General features: G+C 47.4%; 1 protein-coding gene across 2 annotated transcripts in view; it reads left to right on the top strand.

Annotated features, from left to right (window-relative positions):
• The window catches only part of IFNAR1 (interferon alpha and beta receptor subunit 1), a 342571-nt gene that overhangs the window by 182078 nt on the left and 138102 nt on the right, over positions 1-22391 (top strand). For both annotated transcript variants that reach the window (XM_069636295.1, XM_069636294.1), the window contains exon 7: positions 14239-14435. In XM_069636295.1, coding sequence (XP_069492396.1) covers positions 14239-14435 — 197 coding nt within the window. The remainder of the gene's footprint in view (positions 1-14238; positions 14436-22391) is intronic.

Genomic DNA, 22391 nt, shown 5'->3' with positions numbered 1-22391 from the left:
GGGCGCCGAAGAAGAGGAGCGGACGGACCCGCCAACACGGAACCAGCCGGATCATATCAGGGTTGCCCAGAGGGCACGTGAGAGCTTCCCCGGGGGCTGCTGCGTGGAGCCTTCTCCTTCCTCGCTACCTGGCGGGGCCCAGGGCCTAGACCTCCCCCGCTCTGAAGCTCGATTACGGCCCCCCGCTTAGCACCAGCCGGCGGCGCTACGGAGTTACACGCGGGGGGCGCACAGAGGGATCACGGACCCCCCCAACGATCGACATACGGTGAGGACAGGGGGGAAAATATGGAGGCCACGAGATAATCCCTGCTACCCAGAGAAGCCTCGACCTCGCGGGCCATACCGCAGCAACACACCCCCTCCCTCCACGCACCGATGGGTCGTCCGGTCCCACTGAGATCCTCCATGCACTAATACTTCCTGGGGTGCCCCGGCCCACTCATCCAGCCAGCGACCTAGACTACTGCGGGATCACGGCTACTCCACCGGCTTCTCACTCACACTCCGACGCTTGAACTCTCCTGGGCGGCTGGCGCCGAAAACACTCGACCTCCCACCCCTACAACGCATTAAACTCTGCGGACCTAGAGGGGGCTGAGTGCCGTCTCCCACAGTTTTGGTCCCCGCTGCAACTCTTACAGCCAAGTCCGCCCAACACGATCATCATGTCCAGGCAAACAAAGGTTAGCAAGGGCCCAGATATCTCGACCATGCTTACTGCATTAGATAAAAACAAGAAGCAAGAGCCCCCCAAACTTACCCCACAGAAACCGCAGGAGGACGGGGGAGCCCTCGCTACCAAAGGGGACCTGATAGCCTTCATGGCGGACATCAAGTCCGATTTTCGCTCATGCCTCTCAGAACTCACCACCAAAGTCGAACAGACAGACCAAAGGGTTACGGAGGTCGAACAGAGGCTTGGAGAAATCGAAGACCACTCTCGGGATCACACTACCACTCTAGGGGAAATGCAAAGAGCCATTAACACCCTGCATCACAAATGCGAGATCCTGGAGTTTAAACATGAGGACCTTGAAAATAGGGCGCGCCGCAACAATCTTCGCATTCGGGGGTCCCAACCTCTGTCCCCGACAACAAGCTAGCGGACTACGTGGGACGCTTCTTCGAGGCCCTCCTCCCGGACCTGGATAAATCTCAGCTCTTGCTAGACCGGACCCACAGACTCCGCCCGCGCCGAGGGGCAGACTCGGACCCCCCCCAGATGTCATTACTAGGGTCCACTTTTTCACAACCAAGGAGGCGATTTCGGCGATTAGCCACCAAGGGGAGGTAATTACTTTTCAGAGCACGCCACTTCAAATTTATCAGGACCTCTCACCACTCACCCTTCAGAAAAGAAGAGCGCTCCGACCCCTGGCATTGTTCCTCCAGGAGCAGCACGTCCGCTATAGATGGCTGTTTCCAACGGCTCTACAATTCACATATAAAGGCACCCTATGCCGGATCAGTCACTTGGAGGATGCGGAGAGGATCATGCATCAAATCCCGCCCCAGGAACTTTCCACGCCATACCCGGAGGGATCGGAGGACTCTGGGACGCTTCCCTCCCCAAAACCTAAACGTTCGCCATGGTCATCAACCCAGCAGAGCAACAGAAAGAGATGAACAATGGCGCTCCCACGCCCCTAGGTTCCAACAGCATCTTTCCCTGGTCTCTTTTGACCTAACCTAAACTCGGATCCGCCACATAACGCTTAGACTGATGTGCCCTGAAGGCGGAGATGGCGGATCATACCCACGGTTCATACCCACTCCAAGGATACTTTCCAACTTTCGTTCCTTGGAAACCCACAGTACTCGATACGCGATGGGACAATCGGCCCCGTTGGCCAAGGATACGCCCGTACTTACAATGTCGGTCTACCTGCCAGTTAAAGTTGCGGCCCCCCGTTGGGGCTCCGCGTTAAAACCTCAAGTGCAGGATGGTATCACGAGATCACACGACAGACATGGCAGCTGAATCACCGGCTCAAAACCCCCCCAACCCAAGAGACAGAGAATGGGACACCACTGGACCACCAGGTTCTGCGAATCCTCTCCCTAAATGTTAATGGACTGAACTCCCCTAACAAACGAAAGGCAACTCTATTAAAACTCCAGGACGAAGACGCAGCGATAGCTATGCTCCAAGAGACTCACTTGCTGCCGGCGGACGTGGTCCGGCTTCGCTCTCGGCTATTCCCGCTTCAATTTTTTGCCTCCGGCACAAGCAAAAAGGGAGGCACGGCGATCCTCTTTAGGAAAGACTTGAACCCGCAAATCCTGGAAACGAAAATATGCCCGGAAGGCCGATACACAGCAGTCAAATGCCTCCTGATGGGAGACCTATACACCCTCATCTCGGTCTATGCCCCTAACACTGGACAATCACACTTCTATGACTTCTTGGGCACGACTCTCGCTAGTTTTGTGAAGGGCCAAACGATTGTCGGAGGGGACTTCAATGGGGTTCCCGACCCTACTAAAGACCGGTCACACCCCCCCGACTCCAAGCGATTTCGCCCAAGCACTTAGCCTCCTCCGGCTGTTCAGGTCCTTGGAGATAATAGACTCATGGCGGGTGTTTCACCCCGACGAAAGAAACTACTCCTTTTACTCGTTCGTCCACCGCACCTTCTCAAGGATCGACCTGTTCCTGATCTCCCCGCAAACCTTCCCCTCAGTCAAAGAGGTTTCCATCGGCACGAGAGCCATGTCCGACCACGCTCCAGTGATCCTGGAACTCCGGGTTCAGAACCCCAACCTCAATAACCCACGTAAATGGTCTCTATACGATCTGATCCTCAATGACATGGCTACGAGAGACAAGATCGCAACGGGGATGAGAAACTTCTTTGACGAAAACCCGGCCTCGGACACTTCGCTAGCGAATAATTGGGATGCCATGAAGGCAGTAATCAGGGGTTCCCTAATTGCTCAAGGAGCGGCCTACCATCGGAACAGACGCCAGACCCGGATAGCTCTAGAGGATGAGCTAAGAGAGGCTGAGGCAATCCACAAGGAAAAAGGCTGGTCCCCTAAGACGCAACGGATTATACGAACAGCGAGGAAAGAGCTAGAAGCCCATTACGCGGAACAAACCGCTCTACTGATGGCAAAAGCCAAACAATCATATTACGCGAAGGGCAACAAGGCGAACCGGTTCCTGGTGGCCAAACTAGCCAAACGGAGATGCGTCAACACGATCGCAGGTCTGCGTGATTCCAAGGGGGTCACATGGTACTCAGAGCCCGAAAAACAACAGCTTGCAACAGACTACCTGACCCAAACCATGAAGGCAACCCCACAGAACCTACCGCAACAGGTGGAATATCTGCAGAGGGCAGCGGTACCCCGTCTCGCCAATACAACGAGAGACGAATTGGAGGAGCCCATTACAGGGGAGGAGGTTGAGGAGGCCATTAAGTCGCTTAAAACACGAGCCCCAGGACCAGACAGCTTTTCAACCAGGTTCTAGAAACTATTCAGGCCACAACTGACCCCCCACCTGGTGACCCTGTTCAACTCCTTCAGAGAAACAGGATCAGTCACCCCATTGATGCAGGAATCAAGCACCATCCTCCTCCCCAAACCAGGAAAGGACCCAAGGAGTCTAACCTCCTATAGACTGATTGCACTGTTAAACATCGATGCAAACATATATTCAAAAATTCTGGCAAACTGCTTGAATCGCGTCCTCCCGAAGATCATCCACCCCGATCAAGCAGGCTTCATCCTTCACCGGTCAGCAGGTGACAACATACGGAGAACCTTGAACCTGGTGGACCTTGCCTCCCGGAACTCCCAGAAACTGGTCTTAGTGGCTCTGGACGCAGCCAAGGCATTTGATCGGGTAGATTGGACCTTTATGAAACACACCCTAGAGGCCTTCGGCTTCGGGTCAACTTTCCAAACGATGGTTCTAGCCAACTATAATAGCCCAAGTACTAGCCTAAGAATCAACGGACACAGCTCAGCTCTGATCCCCCTGTCATGCGGAACCCGGCAGGGCTGCCCGCTGTCGCCCTTACTGTTCGCACTCACCATGGAGCCTTTGGCCCAAAGGATTAGGGGAAACGACCAAATCAAAGGGCTACAGAGCGGCCCCATGCAACACAAAATCGCCCTATATGCGGTCGATGTCCTACTCACGATCTCAGAGGCCCGCTCATCATTGAAACATGCGATACAAGAAATTACCACCTATGGTGAGGTCTCAGGCTTCACTATAAACTTAGACAAATCCTCGGCCTTGGGCATCAGCCTCACCCCAGCAGAACGGGAGCCACTGACTGCGATGTGCCCGATGACATGGGTGAAGAAGGCCATCCCCTACCTAGGGGTCTACACCCCGGCTAACCCAAGAGACACATACAAAGCCAACTTCCCCCGGCTACTGAAAGAACTGGAAGGTGACTTGAAACGATGGGAGACCCAAGAGATCTCACTGCTGGGGCGCATCACAGCATGTAAGATGAACCTACTTCCGAGGTTCCTATACGCCTGCGCCTCCCTCCCAGTAGCGATTCCCACACCAACCCTCAGGGACATCCAAAGGAAAATGCTGAAATTCATCTGGAAAGGTAAGAGAGCGAGAATCCCTCTCAGAACGATGCTGGGGGGCTCCAAGCTAGGAGGACTGGGGGTTCCGGACTTGCGGGCATATAGTGTGGCAGCACAACTAGCACAGGTTCAGGCATGGCAAAATATAACAAACCGCCCTAGATGGGTAGAGCTGGAACAATCACAAGTGCCCCTTACCTTGCGATTTCTGCCACACATCCCGCCCCCCCTCAGAACACACTGGGGAGACCTCCGTCTATCAACTAAACACACCCTTAGCTCCTGGGACTGGGCGCTAAAGCAAAAGGGAGTGCCAAGAGGACTGAGCCCACCCTCCCCGGTCTTCCATAACCCATCCTTCTCACCTGGAGCGGACCCCCGCAATTTTCGGAACTGGATAAAGGGCGGGCTGGAGACTATAGACCAGCTATATACGGGAGGGACACCCCTCACTTTCGTCCAATGTAAGGAGAAGTTCCAACTCCAGGAAAGGGACAGATTCTCTTATATCCAGCTACGCCACTGGTGCTCACACCCCCAAACTCTGCAGGCAGCAACACGCCCGCCCACCGCCTTGGAACTTACACTGGGGGACCTTTCGACCCGGGGCAGGGTATCCACCCTATATAGGTGCTTCTTAAGGGACTTCCTGTCCACAAAGACCCGCTGTATGGCCCAGTGGGAGGCAGACCTAGGTCATCCAATAGAGGACCAAACCTGGGTGGACATATGGACCAGAACACACACCTCTTCCACCTGCATTACCAACAGGGAATGCGCGTACAAGGTGCTGCTGCGGTGGTATTACCCGCCCCTTCGACTTCACCACATGAACCCACAAGTGGATCATGCCTGCTGGAGAGGATGTGGCCACCCAGGCTCCTTCTTCCATATGTGGTGGGCTTGCCCAAAGATTCAACAGTTCTGGAGGACATGCCTGGAGACCATCACGCAAATCACGGGAACGGCGATTCCTCTGGAACCAGAACCAGTTTTGCTGGGGGCCCCGATCCCCGCGATTTACCCGCGCTCCGGGACCAGATCAAAACTATTGACACACTGCCTACTGGCGGGGAAAACTGTGTTGGTCCGGGCCTGGAAATCCCCAGAAGGCCCTCACATAGCCCAATGGTGGTCTAAACTCTGGGACATCCTGATTGCCGAGAAGGTGACGGCAGCACAGGCGGGAACTCTCCATCGCTTCCAGAATATTTGGGGTCCAGTGCTTGAATACGACCAGCGCTTCCCCGCCCGGACCTATAAACCGATCAGGGCCCGATGGATCCTGAAACACCAAGAGAACCCTGAGGAAGACACATAGACGCTAAGGCGCGAACTGGATAACCCAGGAGGAAAAATTCCGCCTACAAAACTGTGGGGAGGAGAGGCCAGAGGGAGGTGGGAGGGAGGAAGCCTGGTGGGGGGAATGAGGACTGGGGATCAACATGCCTGGAAAAGCATTGCTTGTAATATGTGTATTTACCATCCTGCCTTGATTTAAAATAAACAAAGTTAAAAATGCTTCAGGTTAATGCACACCCAGCTTTTTGGTTTGGGGACCTCATATGCGCTGCATGTAAGGAATCCACTATCTGGGGTCCTCTCGGAGTGTTCTGCTTGAGCACCAGAGCAAACGCAGAGACCAAGGTTCCAGGATGGTGCCAGCCCCAGATATTACCTCAGCCTCCGGACCCAGGAGGAAGAGCAGTAGGAAAAGAGGCAAAGTTTGAAAACAACTTAATCATTAACTTTAACCAATCACATTCTCTAAATTAAAAACCCACACACCTGAAAAATGGTGTTTGAATTGGTAAAAGGATGTGGAAGTCCAGAGGGAGCAGAGGTGCAGAGAAGGCGTTTCATAGATGTTGAAGCAGCTCAAAGGAGAGGAAAAGTGTGGAGAAGAGAGGGTTGGGGTGATTAGAAGGGATAGGTGATGAAACAAGAGGAGGAAATGGACAGCAGACTACACAATGTGGTGAAACATAAGGAGGAAAAGGTGGTGACACATCAGCAGGAGTAGGTGGTGACTTATCAGGAGGTGGAGGTGGTGAATATACAAGAGGGAGAACTTGTGTTAAATCAGAAGAAGGTAAAAACAGGAAGGCTAGGTGGAGAGAAGGAATAGCCTGGGAAGACTTAGACAGAGTGGACAACTGCCACAGTTACGTTACAAGCCTAGGGGGGGCAGGATGGTGGAAAAACAAGCACGTGGTGGAGCTTTGAGTAGGTAATAAGACATGAGAGTAAGGATCTTCACATCAATATAAGGGACAGGGAAATGGAGGATGTTTTCGAAAGCAATGAGATTGTTGCAGAGTAGTAGGGAGGTTGGAGAGAAGGTTTGTTTGGGAATTAGTGACAGTCCCCCAGGCCAGAGTTAAACAAACTTTCACCTAGCCAGTCTGACCAGCCCACACCCTGCAGGAAGTTTTCAGGCCTGAATTTAGTCGCTTCCAACCTTTTCCCAATAACTGCCGTGATCTGGAGAACTGCAACGTTTGATCCCTTGAACAAGATCCGCCGCAGAAATGACTGAGGAGAACCAAGAGACGCCAAAGAAGTGCACGGAACATTTAAACACACCCGAATATGAATGGCTGAAATGCACAGCGATTGCTGGAGGGAGGCCAGATTGCAGGACTGGTTGATCACAGTGGGCCTTTTTCTTTTAGCTTTCTAGTTTTGATATTCAAGGGGAAACCATCTGTTGATACCTTTTTTTTGTTCAACAAAATAAACCTAACTTTGTTTAACCCCATCACCTGCTGCATAACTCATTGATCAGCACTTGGATTTGTAATGCAAACTCACGCCATAAACTTGGAGATCTGAGAAATGTAAATTTCTCCCCACTTCAGTAGACTAGCATGAACCCTCCTGGCCATCTGTTGTTTTCCTGCACATGTGGAGTTTGTGCCTGGCTGCTGACCATTCCATTAGGTAGGTGCACTTTCTGTGCATTGCTGCACTTCCAGGGGAATTATTGAACCTGAAAAATTGAAATTTAAAAAAAAAAAAAGAAAGAAAACCCCGAAATGTGCATAAATTGTTGGAAAGGACTGTTTTATTTGGCATTTTCATTGTGCTGCCATTTTCTGAGCTTTTTAATACCTGGAGCTGCCTTGCTATTTTGAAAGCACCATTTTCCCCACTATTGCCTGCTTATTTGACTGTTTTTTGGCCTTTCCAAGATGGCCGCCATGGTTTTCTTTGTTGTTTAGGCAGGCTGTGCTGAACCACCTCTCCCTGTGCAGCACTCCCATTGGTTGCTGAGTGTTTTCTTCCATCCAATCAGGGACCGACAGGCTTTGGGCCCACTTCTAAGGCCCACTTTTAAGGCCCCTGTCTGCTCCCTGTCCGCTTCCGGAACGCTAATTGGGGTCCTCCCTGCACCTTAACCACAATGATGCTGCCACCTCACTCCTCTAAGAAATCCGGACTGCCTTGACTTTGCCTCCTCCAGAACTATGGGTTAGTTCCCTCCTTATGGACGCACTCCTACCACCTTTGACTATCACTGTTCTTTCTGCTTGTTACTCCCATGTTGTCATCCTGATGCGCAGTGCTTCCTAAAACCCTTTGCTAACATCTGATTCCAAGATTGAAAAGTCAAATCTTGCTGTTTTTGCTTTGTGCTAAAAAGTCAAATCTTGCTGTTTTTGCTTTGTGCTAAAAAGTCTAATCTTGCTGCCCATTGCGTAATTTTCTGTATTTTGCTTGTATACTGATGCTTCTCTGTAACTTGCCAGCCCAGTGATCTCACCACTCTCTTTTGTCCCACACCTATCTGCCTTAGCCCCCCCAGTTTCTCCATCCTCTCCTCACTTCCACCCCCATGGCGCTTTCTGTTTCTCCTAACTTTTCCAACTGTTTCTCCATTGACTGTCCTTCCCTTCTCACTTAGTCTGGTAGGAAGAAGTTCAAAAAGGATATCTTGGCCTCTAACCCTGGTCTTCCTATCGCCGACACCTACTCCAATGTTTCCTCCAGACAGACCCTCACCGACATCCTCTTTGTCGTTCCTTCGCCAGATCTATGGACTCCTCATGTGATCTCTGTGCTCTGCCATATCTCCTCCTCCTCCCATTAATGGTGGCACTCGCTGGGAAGTTCTCATGGCTTCCTTCAACTCGTCTAAAGTCATCATTAATGTCTACCTAAATGGCACTGTCATGGTCCAAGGCCCTCAGGCCAATCTCCTCCTCTTTGATAGGCGCTTCCCTCGCCTTATCAATTTCCTCTCATTTCCTGCAGTCCCCTCCTCTCCCCCCTTGGCTACCTTGCCCTCTCTCTCCTCCTCTGCCCCTCCCAGGGCTCTTTCTCCTCCACAGAAGGAGAAAGATCTGTACCCCTCCCTGGAAGGTCTTTAAGGCTGGCAACCTTCTTCATATTGCCACTCTCAACTCTCGTTCTGCTGTCAAACATTCCTGACATCTGCCACCTCCTTGAAGAACTAGACCTTGATGTCCTTGGTCTTACTGAGACATGGTTCACGGCCAGCTCTGTCACAAGCTTTGACACTCTCCTCCCTGATGGCTACAAGATCCTCTCCACACCCAGATCCTCCTGGTCCAGTGGGGGGTAGCCCTGATCTTTCCTGAGTGGATTCCTGCCTCTATCATTCCCACTCAGAACTACTCCTCTTTTGAATGCCTTGTCTGTAGGCTTTCTCTCTCGCCTACCCATTCTCTTACTGTGGCTACCATCTACCGGCCTCCTGGTCAAATCGCCTCATTTCTCTCTGAGTGGGCGGACCTCTCCTCCTCCCTCCTGGCCTCTACCACTAAACGCCTCCTCCTCAGTGACCTCAATATACATTTAGACTTTCCTTGTTCCTCCTCTGTATTCTTCCGTGACCTCTGCGACTCCCTCTCCCTGTCCATCCTCCCCTCTGGCCCGACTTGCTCTGCAGGGCACACACTTGATGTCATGATCTCCTCTGACCTCACCCTCTCCATCCCTCTGACCACTCCTCCTCCATCCCTCTGACCACTCCTCTCTCCTGGAGCGATCACTCCCTCCTCTCCTCTCATCTATCCCTCTCTTCCCCCCAAGCCAAGCCTACCCCAACACTGCCACCTACCTTCTCGGACATCCGGCCCATGAAGCGTGTGTCAGTTGAGGCTTTTGTTGCCACTTTCTCTCCCCACCCCCCCTCCAGTGCGGCTGAGAGGAAATGGAGGGATTCCTGTTCATCCTCTGACAAACTGGCCTGTCGCCTGCTGCAAAGGCAATACCGACTCTCTGTCCTCACCAAGAAGAGAGTCCACATTCAAGCTTGTGTCTCTGCGGCATCTAACAACCCGGCTGAACTTTTAAAATCTGCAAGGAGCTGGCCAACACTGCTGCAGTCTCTACCCCGCCTGTTACCTCCCAGGCTCTTTGCAATGCCCTTGCCTCTCACTTCATTTAAAAAACTCAGGACATCCTGTCCGCATTCTCCACCCCCACCCACCTCTCCCCTCTCCATCTGTGCTTGCTGACCCTCCTTTAGCCACCCCCACACCATCCTTCTCGTCCTTTCCTCTTTTCTCCCCTGACAAGGTCGCTAGACAAGTCCGATCTATGAAAGCCTCGTCAAAACAGGTTCATCCCTTTTCCTCTCAAACCATCAAGGACCACATTGACACCCTCACTCCGGCCCTTGCTGATTTTTGCAACCACTCCTTTGCCTCAGGATCCTTCCCCCTACCCTCTGAAGCACTCCCTTGTGCATTCTTTTCTCAAGAAACCCACAGCTGATCCTTCTTCTCCAGCTAACTATCGCCCAATTTCCAATACTCCCTTTCTGGGCAAACTCCTGGAAAAGTTGGCCATCTCTCAGCTTAACCATCATTCCAATTCTGTTGGCTGTCTCCATAACCACCAGTCTGGCTTCAGAGCTGCCAGAAGCACAGAAACTGCTCTCCTGAACATCTGTGAAGATCTGCTCTCCAACCTTGACTCTAACATTCCCTCTGTCCTCATCCTCCTCGATCTATCTTCTGCCTTCGACACAGTCAACCATACCATCCTGCTCAACCGTCTCCGTGAAAACCTGGCTATCACTGATCAGGCTCTGGCCTTGCTGACCTCTTTCCTCTCAGATCGACCCTCCCAGGTCCAACTTGGGTCCTTCCTATCATCTATCTTCCTCTCTACCTGTGGTGTTCCCCAGGGGTCTAACCTCTCGCCCTGGCTTTTCAACCAATACTTGGCAACTCTCACCCACTTCATTGCCATTTTCTGCTCTGATTTCCAGTGCTATGCTGCCGACACTCAACTCATTTTCCGGCTGCCCTCTGCCACCTCCTCATCTCTGATTGCCTAACTGCCATTCAAGATTGGTGTGTCGCCAATGATCTTTGTCTGAATGCCAGCAAGACGGAGATCCTCCTCATCGGCACACCTTCACCATCCTTTCCCCTCACTCTCTGGCCGGCTTCCTTTGGCCCTCCTCATACCCCCACCTGCGAGGCTAAGAACCTCAGGGTCATCTTTGACTCCACCCTTTCCTCCACATCTCTGAGGTCTCTAAAAAGTCAAATTCCCTACTGCACCTCCTCAGGTACTTAACTTTGAGGGATTCCAATGTACATCTGATTTAGATGACCACTGTGAATTCGGAATCGCTGGCATTTTTTGCTTACTGATCAGGTATACTCTATTTACTTACTTGACTTTCCTTTTGAGTTCTGTTTTTTGGAGTCACACCTACTGTATGTTTGGGCACAGCATTCATTAATTTGTTTAGATTGTATACATTCTATTAGAATCCGTGTAGGTAGTTGTGGTCAGTCCTTGACATGTTTTCTTTAATATTTATACTTGTAATTACATGTTTAGGGATTTCTTTGTGTTTTTTTTTGGAATAATGTTTAAATTCTCAAACTGATGGATTCCCCATATATATGATTACAGATCATTTTGCTCCTGAAGAAGGGGGTGTCCCCCGAAACGCGTAGAGCTTTGATTCTTCAGTTCATCACAAGAATATTGTATTCATGCATTCCTTTGTTTCATGATGGCCTTTCTGAATTTCTTGTGTTCATTAATATTCAAATGTTACCCAGAAGTCTCTGGATTCAATTAGTTCTGTTAACTTGTTTTTCTTTGTAAATAACGATTATTTTGTAGTAAAATTTCAAATACGTTTGACTGATTTTGTATCAGCTTTAATGGTGTGCAGGGGACGCGAGTGTGTTTAGCATTAGAGACCTTTTTTCTGTTCACCTCCTCAGAGGTACTATGCCTTTCCTCTGCTTCCCCCAAAAGCTCATGGTATCCCAAGCTCTGGTTCTCTCTAGGTTGGACTATTGTAACAGCCTCTTTGTAAATCTACCTACCTCTACTCTCCGCCCTCTGCAACTAATCCAGAACAGGACTTTGAGACTTGTCCTTGGCCTCAAGCCCTGGGAATGTATCTCTGCAGCTCTGAAAACTCTCCATTGGCTCCCAGTGGATGCAGGGATTAAATTCAAAACCCTCTGCATTGTCCACAAGGCTTTCTGGGGCCTGGGTCCAAAATATCTTCAGCTATCCCTCCGCAAAGACCTCCCTTATCAAGCTCTTGCTCCTCTACCTCCAACTCCCTCAGGGTCAATCGTTTTTCAAATCAAATAGCTGGGGTAGATCTCTGTCTTTGGCTGGGGCCTCCCTCTGGAACAGCCTCCATTCCACTCTAAAACTTGAGGAGAACCATCTCCGGTTCCGGAAGCACCTCAAGACCTTCCTCTTTTCTTCTGCCTTCTCTCCCCCTCTCCCCGGCTGATCTGTTCTCTCTTGGCACCGTGCACCTGGCCACCCTCTGTCCTACGGGCCCAGGTACCGGCTCACCCTGCCACCCTCCCGCACTGCCGCCGGGTCACCCCTTGCACTGGGGTCTGTATCTGTACCCATACAGCTCCCCCCTTTTTCTTCCTGCACTTATCAGACCTACCCTGTCTGCTGCCTTAAACCTAGCACTTGCAAATTGCTGGCTGCACTACCACTGTTTGTTGCCTTTATTATTTATTTATTGTTATCTGTTTCTCCTCTGTATCGCACTTTCCACTTCTCCCCCCTTCCGTGCAATTTTCCCCTCCACCTCTCCCATGCACATGCGCGTTCTCAATGTCACTGGGCCTAGTAAGATTGCTGTTTTGTTCTCCCCTGTTCCCCTCCCTTGCCTTGTCGTGCTCTGAAACACTTTACGTGTACGAGCGCGAGAGAAATAAAATATCAATTCAATGAAATTCAATTCAACCACACCTGGACATGTCTGAGTACACAACTGCAAGGGAGGTTCCCCTGAAACTGCTTGTACAGCATTTTGTGTTCAATCTTTTTATTTCTTGGTATGGGGCTCCTAAATTGTGGCTTATATGTTCATGTTGGTTGTCCTATGATTCCTCTTATCGCTCAAACACCCCACAGAAAGCTGGATCCAGAAGAGCACAAGCATGCTTTGTTATTCATTTTTTGGTCTTGGATATCAATAATTTCATATGAGATTAGCTATTTTCTTTTCTTATTATTGTCGATCTAATAGGTTAGTTGGATTGCAAAGCAAGAAAAAGCTTATTTGCAAAATCTGATAATTTATTTTTACATGCTAATGTATACCTTGAGTTCCTACTGCATTAGTATGCAATGGACTCCGCTTGGTGAATGATTGCATGCACACTTTAATAGAAAGAGGCATGTTATGTGCCTTTCCAAAGCATGCTCTGATGCCTGTGAATATTAGGGCAGTCATGTGGGCCACACTACTTATCTTTAATAAGCATTTCTCTCCAGATGTTGGCTAAAAGCAGGGTTTGGCCAGGCAGGCCTTCATAATCTGTTAATTTGTTGACCTGATGCCTAGCCTGCCCTATAATGACTTCCTCCAGAGGTTCTTTACTTATTTTGCGTGATGAGTTGTGCATCCTATGGACTCGGAAAATCGTCAAACGGCTAAAGCACAACTTCTGTTCACACCCCAAGGTAGCAAAATATTCTGTACACTGGTAAGAAAAGTGAAGCAGTGGATTACGCATTCCCAAATTCTTAAGTGTGCCGCGATGGCTGATATTGGCAAAAAAAGTGTGGTGTCACAAATGTGTCTGTCAACAGTAGATATGATGTTCACTCCTTTGCAGTATTTCAACGAATCGGTGTCCATCACCATACTCGTTCTCTTTGTACATGTGTATGGTCTCCTTCCACAGCATGATCTGCTCAGCATGGTTTTATAACTAAAATGTCTCCCATTCTCACATTATGGAAATAACTGCTTTCACTTTAGTGCATTTTTCTGATAGTATGTTTGACAGTTGATTGAAGGGTTGTTGGCAAAAAAGGAAATCCATAATTCTGTTTAGGAAAAGTAAATTATTGATTTAAAAAAGTCATGATTTGAAAACGGTAAGCTATGGTTACGAATGGGATACCCACACAGTGCTGTCCTGGTTTTGCTATGAAAGGATATGACCATGTTATGTTGTACGCCCACCTGCCAGAGGTTGTTTACTGTGTACATTTTCGACTCTGAGTTCAGGACAGATAGGTTCTAATCCTGTCGTCATGTGCTTGATCACATTGTGTGAGGTTTGATATATTGCTTAGATGAACTCCGGTATCTACCAAGAATGACCCTGAATGCGGACATTATGTACTGCATAAATAGCTGGGCTTTTACATTTAAAACCTTTTTTCCACATGTTCTAGGAAACAGTGTCTCCAATCATCTGCAAAAACCGTTAACTGGAGTTCCCTTCCAGACTGTACAGATATTGTCATCACCGAGTGCCGCTTGCTTTCGGAGATCTACTTCTGGGGAGACTATTGGTTTCGTGTACGCGCATCAAATGGCACAGGACCAGCAGTTTTGTCCAAGAAAATCAAATTTAATGCAAGTAAAGATAGTAAGCAAAGTTTTCTTCCTTTGTTTTTGTTAACATTAACATGTCTACAGAATAGTACTGTACCTTATATATTGGTTATTTGGAATGCACACTCTTTTTAACGGCGGAAGGAGCCATTTGCCTAAATGGCATAAACCTGTCCTGCTTGAAAAGTTGCAGGTTTTTAAATGGCAGTTGAAAAGTAATGATTAATAGTAAAACATATTAGGGTATGGTATTGTGTTCACCACTCCCTGGTATTGCAAGGTTGTATTTGATGGCCAATATCTATGTCCTTGCTGGCAGGCCAAAATGATTGTCACAAATATTGATGTAACATTGTAAGCAAAGAACACTAGAAAATTCCTTTAGGATGCAAATTTCTAGATTGCACTACTAGAGTCACAATTAAGTCTATTTACTTTATTTTATCGATAGAATACCCAAACAATCTGCCTTTCTAAGCAGTTAGACTGAACACACACCATTTGCTAACCTGTTAATGTGACTTAGACATTTATGAATGGTATGGAGTGTGACTGTGTGAACAACAACCACCATAAAACCCAATATATCATTAATTATAATAAAAGGAAATAACTTGTAAGCAGTGCTAAAATGTTTTGTATTGTATGTATGTCTGGTGTTACAGAAAAGTTGTACTTCCCAGCTGGCAAACAGCATGTTTCATTGCAACCTACTAGATTCCGTCTTTTGACTTTATGAATTAATCCATAATTTAAGTAGAAGTAAGGTTGCCCTGAATTTGATTAGTGATCTCAAAAGCTCTGGTACCCAACCCATTGCTAGGTAATGCTGCCAAAAGACCAGGCACTCATTTCATTGATCGATATTGGTATCTTTGCCCATTCCCACCATTGTTTGGTATCACCATCAATACTTCAGGTGCGATCTCCATTGTAATGTTTTGTCATTATAGGCACGTGTACTCTGAGAATTGCCAAGTCTTGGCAGCAAGTACTTTGGTACTTGTACCACTGCGAAAAAAGGCCAGGTACACCCCTTATTTCCTGATATTGCCATAAAAGGCTCGGGTACTTTCGCAGATTGCTATTCTTGGTCTCAAAAACACATGTCCCTAGTTCCACGCCATTGCAAAATATTGTCATTAAATGGCCAAAGACTGAGCTGATTGAAAGGAATTGACTTCAAATGGCCAGGTACTCACTCCATCCTTATAGCCACCCTTTAAAATGACTGGGGCTCCACCCATTGCCATGTATTGGCATCAAATGCAGAGGTACTCGCCACATCAACTTTCCACATATTAATTTCCTTGCCAAGTATTTTGCCATCAAACCTGAAGTGCTTCAGCACTTTAGGAGCTAGTGGCGCGAGGGGGTGCACCATCCCTGAGTTATCCATGCACTGCTTTGCTCTTGACCTCTGTCTTTGAGAGAGTGGCCAGAGAGGTTGGTGGGTTGGGGTGGAGAGCAGGGGCATGGTAGTGCGACATCTCTGGACTCTCTTTGCATAACTCACCTTCCCTAAAACGCTGCCAAATTCAAAGAAGCAGAGGAAGTGGGCAGGTATGAGGTTCCCTCAGTGCAGCATCGCTATGGTCCCACCCCCTGCTTCCATGGTCAAAGGCAGGTATCAGAGGAAGCAGAAAAGGGACACGAGGTAAGCTATGGCCCTCTCCCACTGCTCTGTTATTGGAGCTGGATAGGGCTGCACGATCACTGCTCGCGACTTGCCACACTTTCTGCTGTGTCAAGAGTATCAACAGAGGACTCTGGAGGACGTTTTAGTGTAAGAAACAAGTTTTTATGGTGCTTCACACATTTGTGCAGTAGTAAATGTAAAACCAAGGTAGAATACATTTCCATAAAGAGTGGGGGACAGTAGATTTGATACGTGCAGGGAATGTTCACAAAGCTCAAAGCAAGCCTTTGATAGGGTAGTCACCTTGGGTTTGAAATCAGCAACTGTTTGTAGATAAGGTGTCTATAGAATTAAGGCACTCGCAGCTTCCTGGTAGCTCTTTGCACTTGAGGACCCCCTTGTTGCAGAGGTACTTATCAGAGTCAGGTCACCTTTGACTTCTTTTCCTGTCAGTCCATTGTGGATTTTCAGGCCTTCGTTCTAGCCATCTGCCAAACTTCTCCGCCTCTTGGCTGGGCCGGAAAGTATTATTTAATAGGTACTGGATTATGGTTTCCAGCTACCCTTTCTTTTGATTGCTTTTTTCAGGGGTGAATAGATTTGGGTCTGACTAGTTGACATCCCCAGGTCAACTAAGCTTTCCACTGTTGTAGCCTCACTCCCTTGTCCTTTCTCAGTTTACACCACACAGTCTCCACCTTCCACCTCCTTGTTCTCCCCCTAAACGTTGGCCTTCTTGGCATGGCCAATGCTGTGTTGCTTTTCTAGAGCTCATGGGTCCACTACTTGCTAATCTTCCTCTCCTCCTGAGTACTCTCTCTCTCCTTCACCTCCTCTCTGCTCTCCAGATTGCTTCCCTACTTCCTCCTAACCTCTTCCGTTTGAAGCACGGAGAGTAACCGGCACAGTTTGCCACAGGTGTTGGAGCATCAGCAGCATTAGCAGCACTTTCATTTCCCAAAAACTTCCTTGAGGGCGCCTTTAAAAACCACCTGTCTGCACGTAGCACAGAGAGTGACGAGCACAGTTTGCCGAAAGGAGCCAGTAACTATTGAAAACGCAGTCCGATAAGTGGCATTCGGCTCTAAACTCTGTGTATTGTTAATGACTCATAACTCGGTTCCTGAGGAAAGTTAAGGTTGGAACAGATGACTTTTGTTAAAGCTCAGGAGTACGGACTACGGAGTGACTCCCATGTGACTGATTGACTCTGATTAGTCTGAACACCTGGGACACAAAGCTAGGAAAACTAATTTAGGCGATTTGCAATTTTGCATTCTGTTTTCCTGTTTCATTCGTCGGGCTCACAACGAGATATAAAGCTTAATTTGTGGTGGTGAAACCTGGTGAGTCCATATACCTTAGAAGATGTACAGATTACGTAGTATTTCCAAGTACATAGAAGTTACAATACAGGAGCAAATGTTGGAAATGGCGAGGCAGATTGCCACTTCCTGACTCTCCTAGCAAGGGGGCTGGGGGGTAATCCTCACCATACGGTTTTACAACAGGAAACCGCGACTGGAAATAAATAAAAAGAGCCCAAAATATGACATATTTTAACAAAGTGGATAATATCAAAAGTGTGCAAGGCAGTGGATTAGTGCCTTCACAGAGGGCGTGGACAGAAGTGCAGTTACACCCAGTTTCTGATGCGGAGATATTGAGGAACAGCAGTGGCGCTCAACGAGTTTGAGAACCTGAGGGGGAATTTTGCTCCATCTTTTCACACTGATGTGGAAGGGGACACTAGTCGTCACACCATTACCTCATATGCCTCAACGCCCAATCCCACCACACAAAAAGAAACAACATTGCAAATTAACTTACCGGATGAAGAGATTAACACTAATGCACAGGCGGCTTTGGTTGCGAGAGCATTAAAATGCTGAAGTACGGATGCACACGATTCTATTAGGTCCAATACAGAATAAGTTGGAGAATTTGTCAAATAAGAGCTACCGCAGGGATTCAATACAACTCAATTCTACTAAAGAGAGGTCATACTTGTCACAGGCAATACTAATGTTGCAAAATGCAGTAACCGCAAAATGCATAAAAGGCAAGGGACCACGCCCAAGGGCCCCAAGACCCAGTATCCTATTGGAAGTGTCCCACTCACTTACAGATAAGGCCCCAAATTGTCTTCCAGTAGGGGACACTTTAACACCATTACTGAACCATCAAATAAACTCTCTAAGTGGTAAACCGACACCTACGTGTAAAAAAAGCCTCACAGAAATGAAAAAACGTGCCTGAGTTCCAAGGGAAGAAGACAAAGAATATGAAAAAGAGAAGCAATGCTAACTGAGCTTCTCGTACGTTTTTAAGGAATTTGACAATCCCTGAGACTCTTGTAAATAAAAGAAGAATCCAACAGATGGAGGGAGAAGTAAAGAAGACTCTTATCGTGGTCACAGACAACTTTTCAGAGGAGGAAGAAGAAGAATTATACAACGTGGGATTGCCGGCTTCACCTACGTGTGGCCCCTGGGTGCATGTCCCCATTCCGACTAAGCCAAAAGTTAGATCCACCCCCACACAATATGAGTCTGCGGTTGTGGAAAGGGCTCTTAACTCAGGCTTTACAGATTCAAACACATGTGGTATCCAGGTAGGGGCCGCCGTACTTCCTTTACCAAAAGTCAGGTCTACCTACATACAATATGAACTGGCTTATGAGGATAGGACTACTACAGCTGGCTCCTTGGATTCTAATATTGGTGTAACACAGCCTGGCTCATTTGTATCTTATGTGAGTAAAGTTAAGACATTTACGACACAGTAGGAGATTTCCCTATTTTACTTAATCGAGACCCCAAGTAATATGCCTTGTATTGATATTAATGGGGCTATTTATATTTATGAGAAACTTGGTTTCCCTAGGGCACAGAACCAAGGTAAAGGGGATGAACCTGTTAAAATAAGACCTGCAACCCCTTTCAGTACACTGAGAGGGGCAAGGAGTTCTGAATAACCCAATTTTTCTAGTGCTGATTATAAGTTGTGTGTGAATAAACTGGAATCTAAGGGGGAAAACGTAAGCATGCCAGGGGCCTGGGGGGGTATAGTTTCTCACCCCTCTTACAAATTAAGTATTTTCAAAGGGGATAGGCGTCTTTCACTTAATAGATCCATTATTCTCTTGCTGTTCACAGAAATGTTACATTTGATAGTGTTTACCTCAAGGGATATTGAAAGGGTAGAATGTATAGACCCTGAACGCATGAATGTGGTTCTTGTTAGTTTTGATTCAAAAGAAGTGTACGAGCTTACATTGAACGAAGTGGCCACACTTGGACAAAATGGTTCCATTATCATACCCCTCAACGCTGGTTTTAGTAATAATGAAATGTCTTGTTATAATGCAAGGGACTTGGATAGGAGTAATGCTGTCGAATTTGTGGGTAATGGTACAACTAAACAAGGAAGAGTTCATTTTGGAAGAGGGGATGTGAGTAAAGGAAGTAAGGACCAATATTGAATTTGGATAGTTGCTTCCTTATCCAATCAAATTACCTTACAGGTGGGAGCCAATAGGCTTTAGTGTTAACTACTTTGAACTTGCTCTCATGGAATACAAGAGGGCACTTACATCTTTTTACAAACCCAGAATTGGGGTCTATTTTGCGAAAATTTGAGATTGTTTGCCTACAAGAGATATGATTGATGGAGCTCACGGCTTGGGACAGTTACATTGTTTGCTTTCAACCCTCTTGAAAGGGCTCTTTGGGACATCCTATGGGCAGGGGACGGGAGTGTTGGCTACAATGTTTAGAGCAGACCGTGTGTTTGTTAATGTTGAGCAGCGTAATATTCTCCAAGGATTATTAGTAGTGGAATATGATTTTAAAACACCAGCAATTATTAACCCTTTTTTATTGGTTAACATTTACTGGCACATGGGTATCTTTGGGCAGATTTTTTGTTAACTTAATTGACCTTATTGTTAGTTGGACCGGGGACGATGTCAGTGGCCATGTGCAGGTCACTGGTGATTTTAATTCAACTTGCCCTATAGACGATTCATTACAGTTTGACGTATCTCACATGCTTGGCGGTTTTCTTTATTTGCCAAAAGATAGTAATGGTGTCAAGTGGCAAAATGGATTAAGAAATGTAGGTTTGGTAAAATTGAATGGAGCAATAGAAGATGACTTCTCTTGTGGTTCCAGTTGGCATATGCTGGACTGTATTTTTACTGACAAAATTTCTTTTTTAAAACTTTGAATATAGTGCACAACAACTGGAGTGATCACAGTATGGTGTGATCACAGCATGCTGCAGTGTTTGTTTGAATTTCTTCCGATTTCAAAAATCTAATTTAAAAGAAAAAGAAAGTCATATAATAGGGCATTACAACACAGTATTCAAGGAAAGAACAGATTCAGTGAAACATGTGTTTGAAACATATTCACACCCCCCCAAAAACGGAAACCCATATTTTATTCAAAAAGAGAACTTTTTCTCGCCCCCACCAAGGTCCACACCACAACATTGTTTCCCCACCTTCCTTATGTCAACAATATATATATTCAAAAAATGGTGGGAGGAGACTTGTTTGGTGCTCATTATAACATATCCGGTATATACACTAACATGGATTGTTGAAACGTACAGTCCTCTAAGTCCATTGTATGTCTTATCCTTCGAAGCAGGTTAGAGTGTTCTCCCGAGTGGCTGGGATGTGACCCTTCCTTTTGTCTTCACCGTTTACTGATTGACTCCCGGCATGTACCTAGAAACAAAGTCTCCCCATAATGTATCACATTGGGCCAATTTGCTGTGCAGGGTTGCAGTGATTTTTTCCATAACACATATGTTAGATGCAACCTTAACCCATTCGCTCTTGCTTGGTGTTTGTTCGGACTTCCATTTGATGACTAGGCTGGCGTGGGCCACTAATAATAGGTGGGCTGCTAGGCCCCTGATTCTCTCCCTTTCATTTTAGAGATCTTAGGACTCCATAAAGGTCTTTGATCCACCCCAGGACCTCACTCCAGTAGATCTTAATTCTGGGGCAGTCCCACCACATATGCCAGTAGTCTGCCATTGCTCCACAATTATGCCAGCATAATGGGTTCAGTGCTTGGTACATTCTCGAGAGCCTGAGGGGGTCCTATTGCCACCTGTGCAAAAATGTAATCGCGTGAAGCTTGTATTGGCTAGCTATGGAGACTTTAGGGGCAGCCCTGCATATCCTAACCCACATACTCGGGTCAATCTCTTCTGCCAGTTCCCTCCTCCATTTATTCTTCAAGTGTAACGTGGAGCCCTTTCCCGCTTCAACCAATTCCCTGTACATGGCGGAAATTAAGCCTTTCATTTCAGTTCTGGAGTACAGGAGCCTCTCGAAGGGAGGGAGTTCTCGATCTACCTTACCTTTCCATTCTACCTTTGTCACCCTTAATCTGTAGAAAATGGAACACAGTGAGGGAGTTCAGCCCGAGGTTCTCTCCCAGTTCAGAAATCGTAAGGAAGGACCCATTCTTCCAGAGTTGACCCGCCCTCTCCAGACCTGCTTCAAACCAGGATTGAAATCTATCTAAATTGGGAATATTCTCTCTAATACCGGGTGCCCATAAATGACTAAGCGGGGACGGCCATGAGGTTATTCCCATTATGTCCCCTTTTTCCCTCCATATTTCCCAAATGTTTCCCAGTATTGGATGATTTCTTAATCTCCGCACTCATTTGTTTCTTGGGACCCACAGCCACTCAAAGACCGTTGCCGAGGACAAGTATTGATTGTCCATCGCAACCCATTGAGGTTCTTTACAGTTACGTAGGTGGGGAATCAAAATTCGAAGTTGGGCCGCTTCATAGTACTTCTTCAGATCTGGAAGTCCCACTCCGCCCTTATCTTTCGGTAGTATTAAGTGTCATAGGCCATTCTCGCCCTTTTGTCATCCCATAGCAACTTTACTATGGCCGTTTATGCTTCCCCAAAGGAGTTCGGCATTCGTATGGGGAGCATTTGGAAGGGGTAAAGAAAGCGAGGGAGACACACCATTTTTATTGCATTAAATCGACCCTTCCACAATATCGTCAGTTTCTTCCACTTGGCTAGGTCTCCTTTGAACTTTAAGAGGAGGGGTGGGAAATTGGCTTCATAAAGCTTGGTCACGTCTCTCATTACCTGTATGCCCAAGTATTTAAACTTGACATTTTCTAGAATAAGGCCCAGAGGGGAGAGTCTGTCTACATCTGCTTGTGTGGTTTCATGCAGGGGAAATAAGATTGATTTAGCCTCATTAATTTTGAAGCCCGAGAGGGTACCGTATTCTCTAATCAGCTGGAGTGCTATGGGAATCGAGGAGGTGGGGTTAAAAATGTGCAGGAGTAGGTTGT

The sequence above is a fragment of the Ambystoma mexicanum genome, chromosome 7p (assembly GCF_040938575.1).
Source record: "Ambystoma mexicanum isolate Mex_15411 chromosome 7p, UKY_AmexF1_1, whole genome shotgun sequence".
NCBI lineage: Eukaryota > Metazoa > Chordata > Amphibia > Caudata > Ambystomatidae > Ambystoma > Ambystoma mexicanum.
This window is presented reverse-complemented; position numbering and strand designations above follow the sequence as displayed.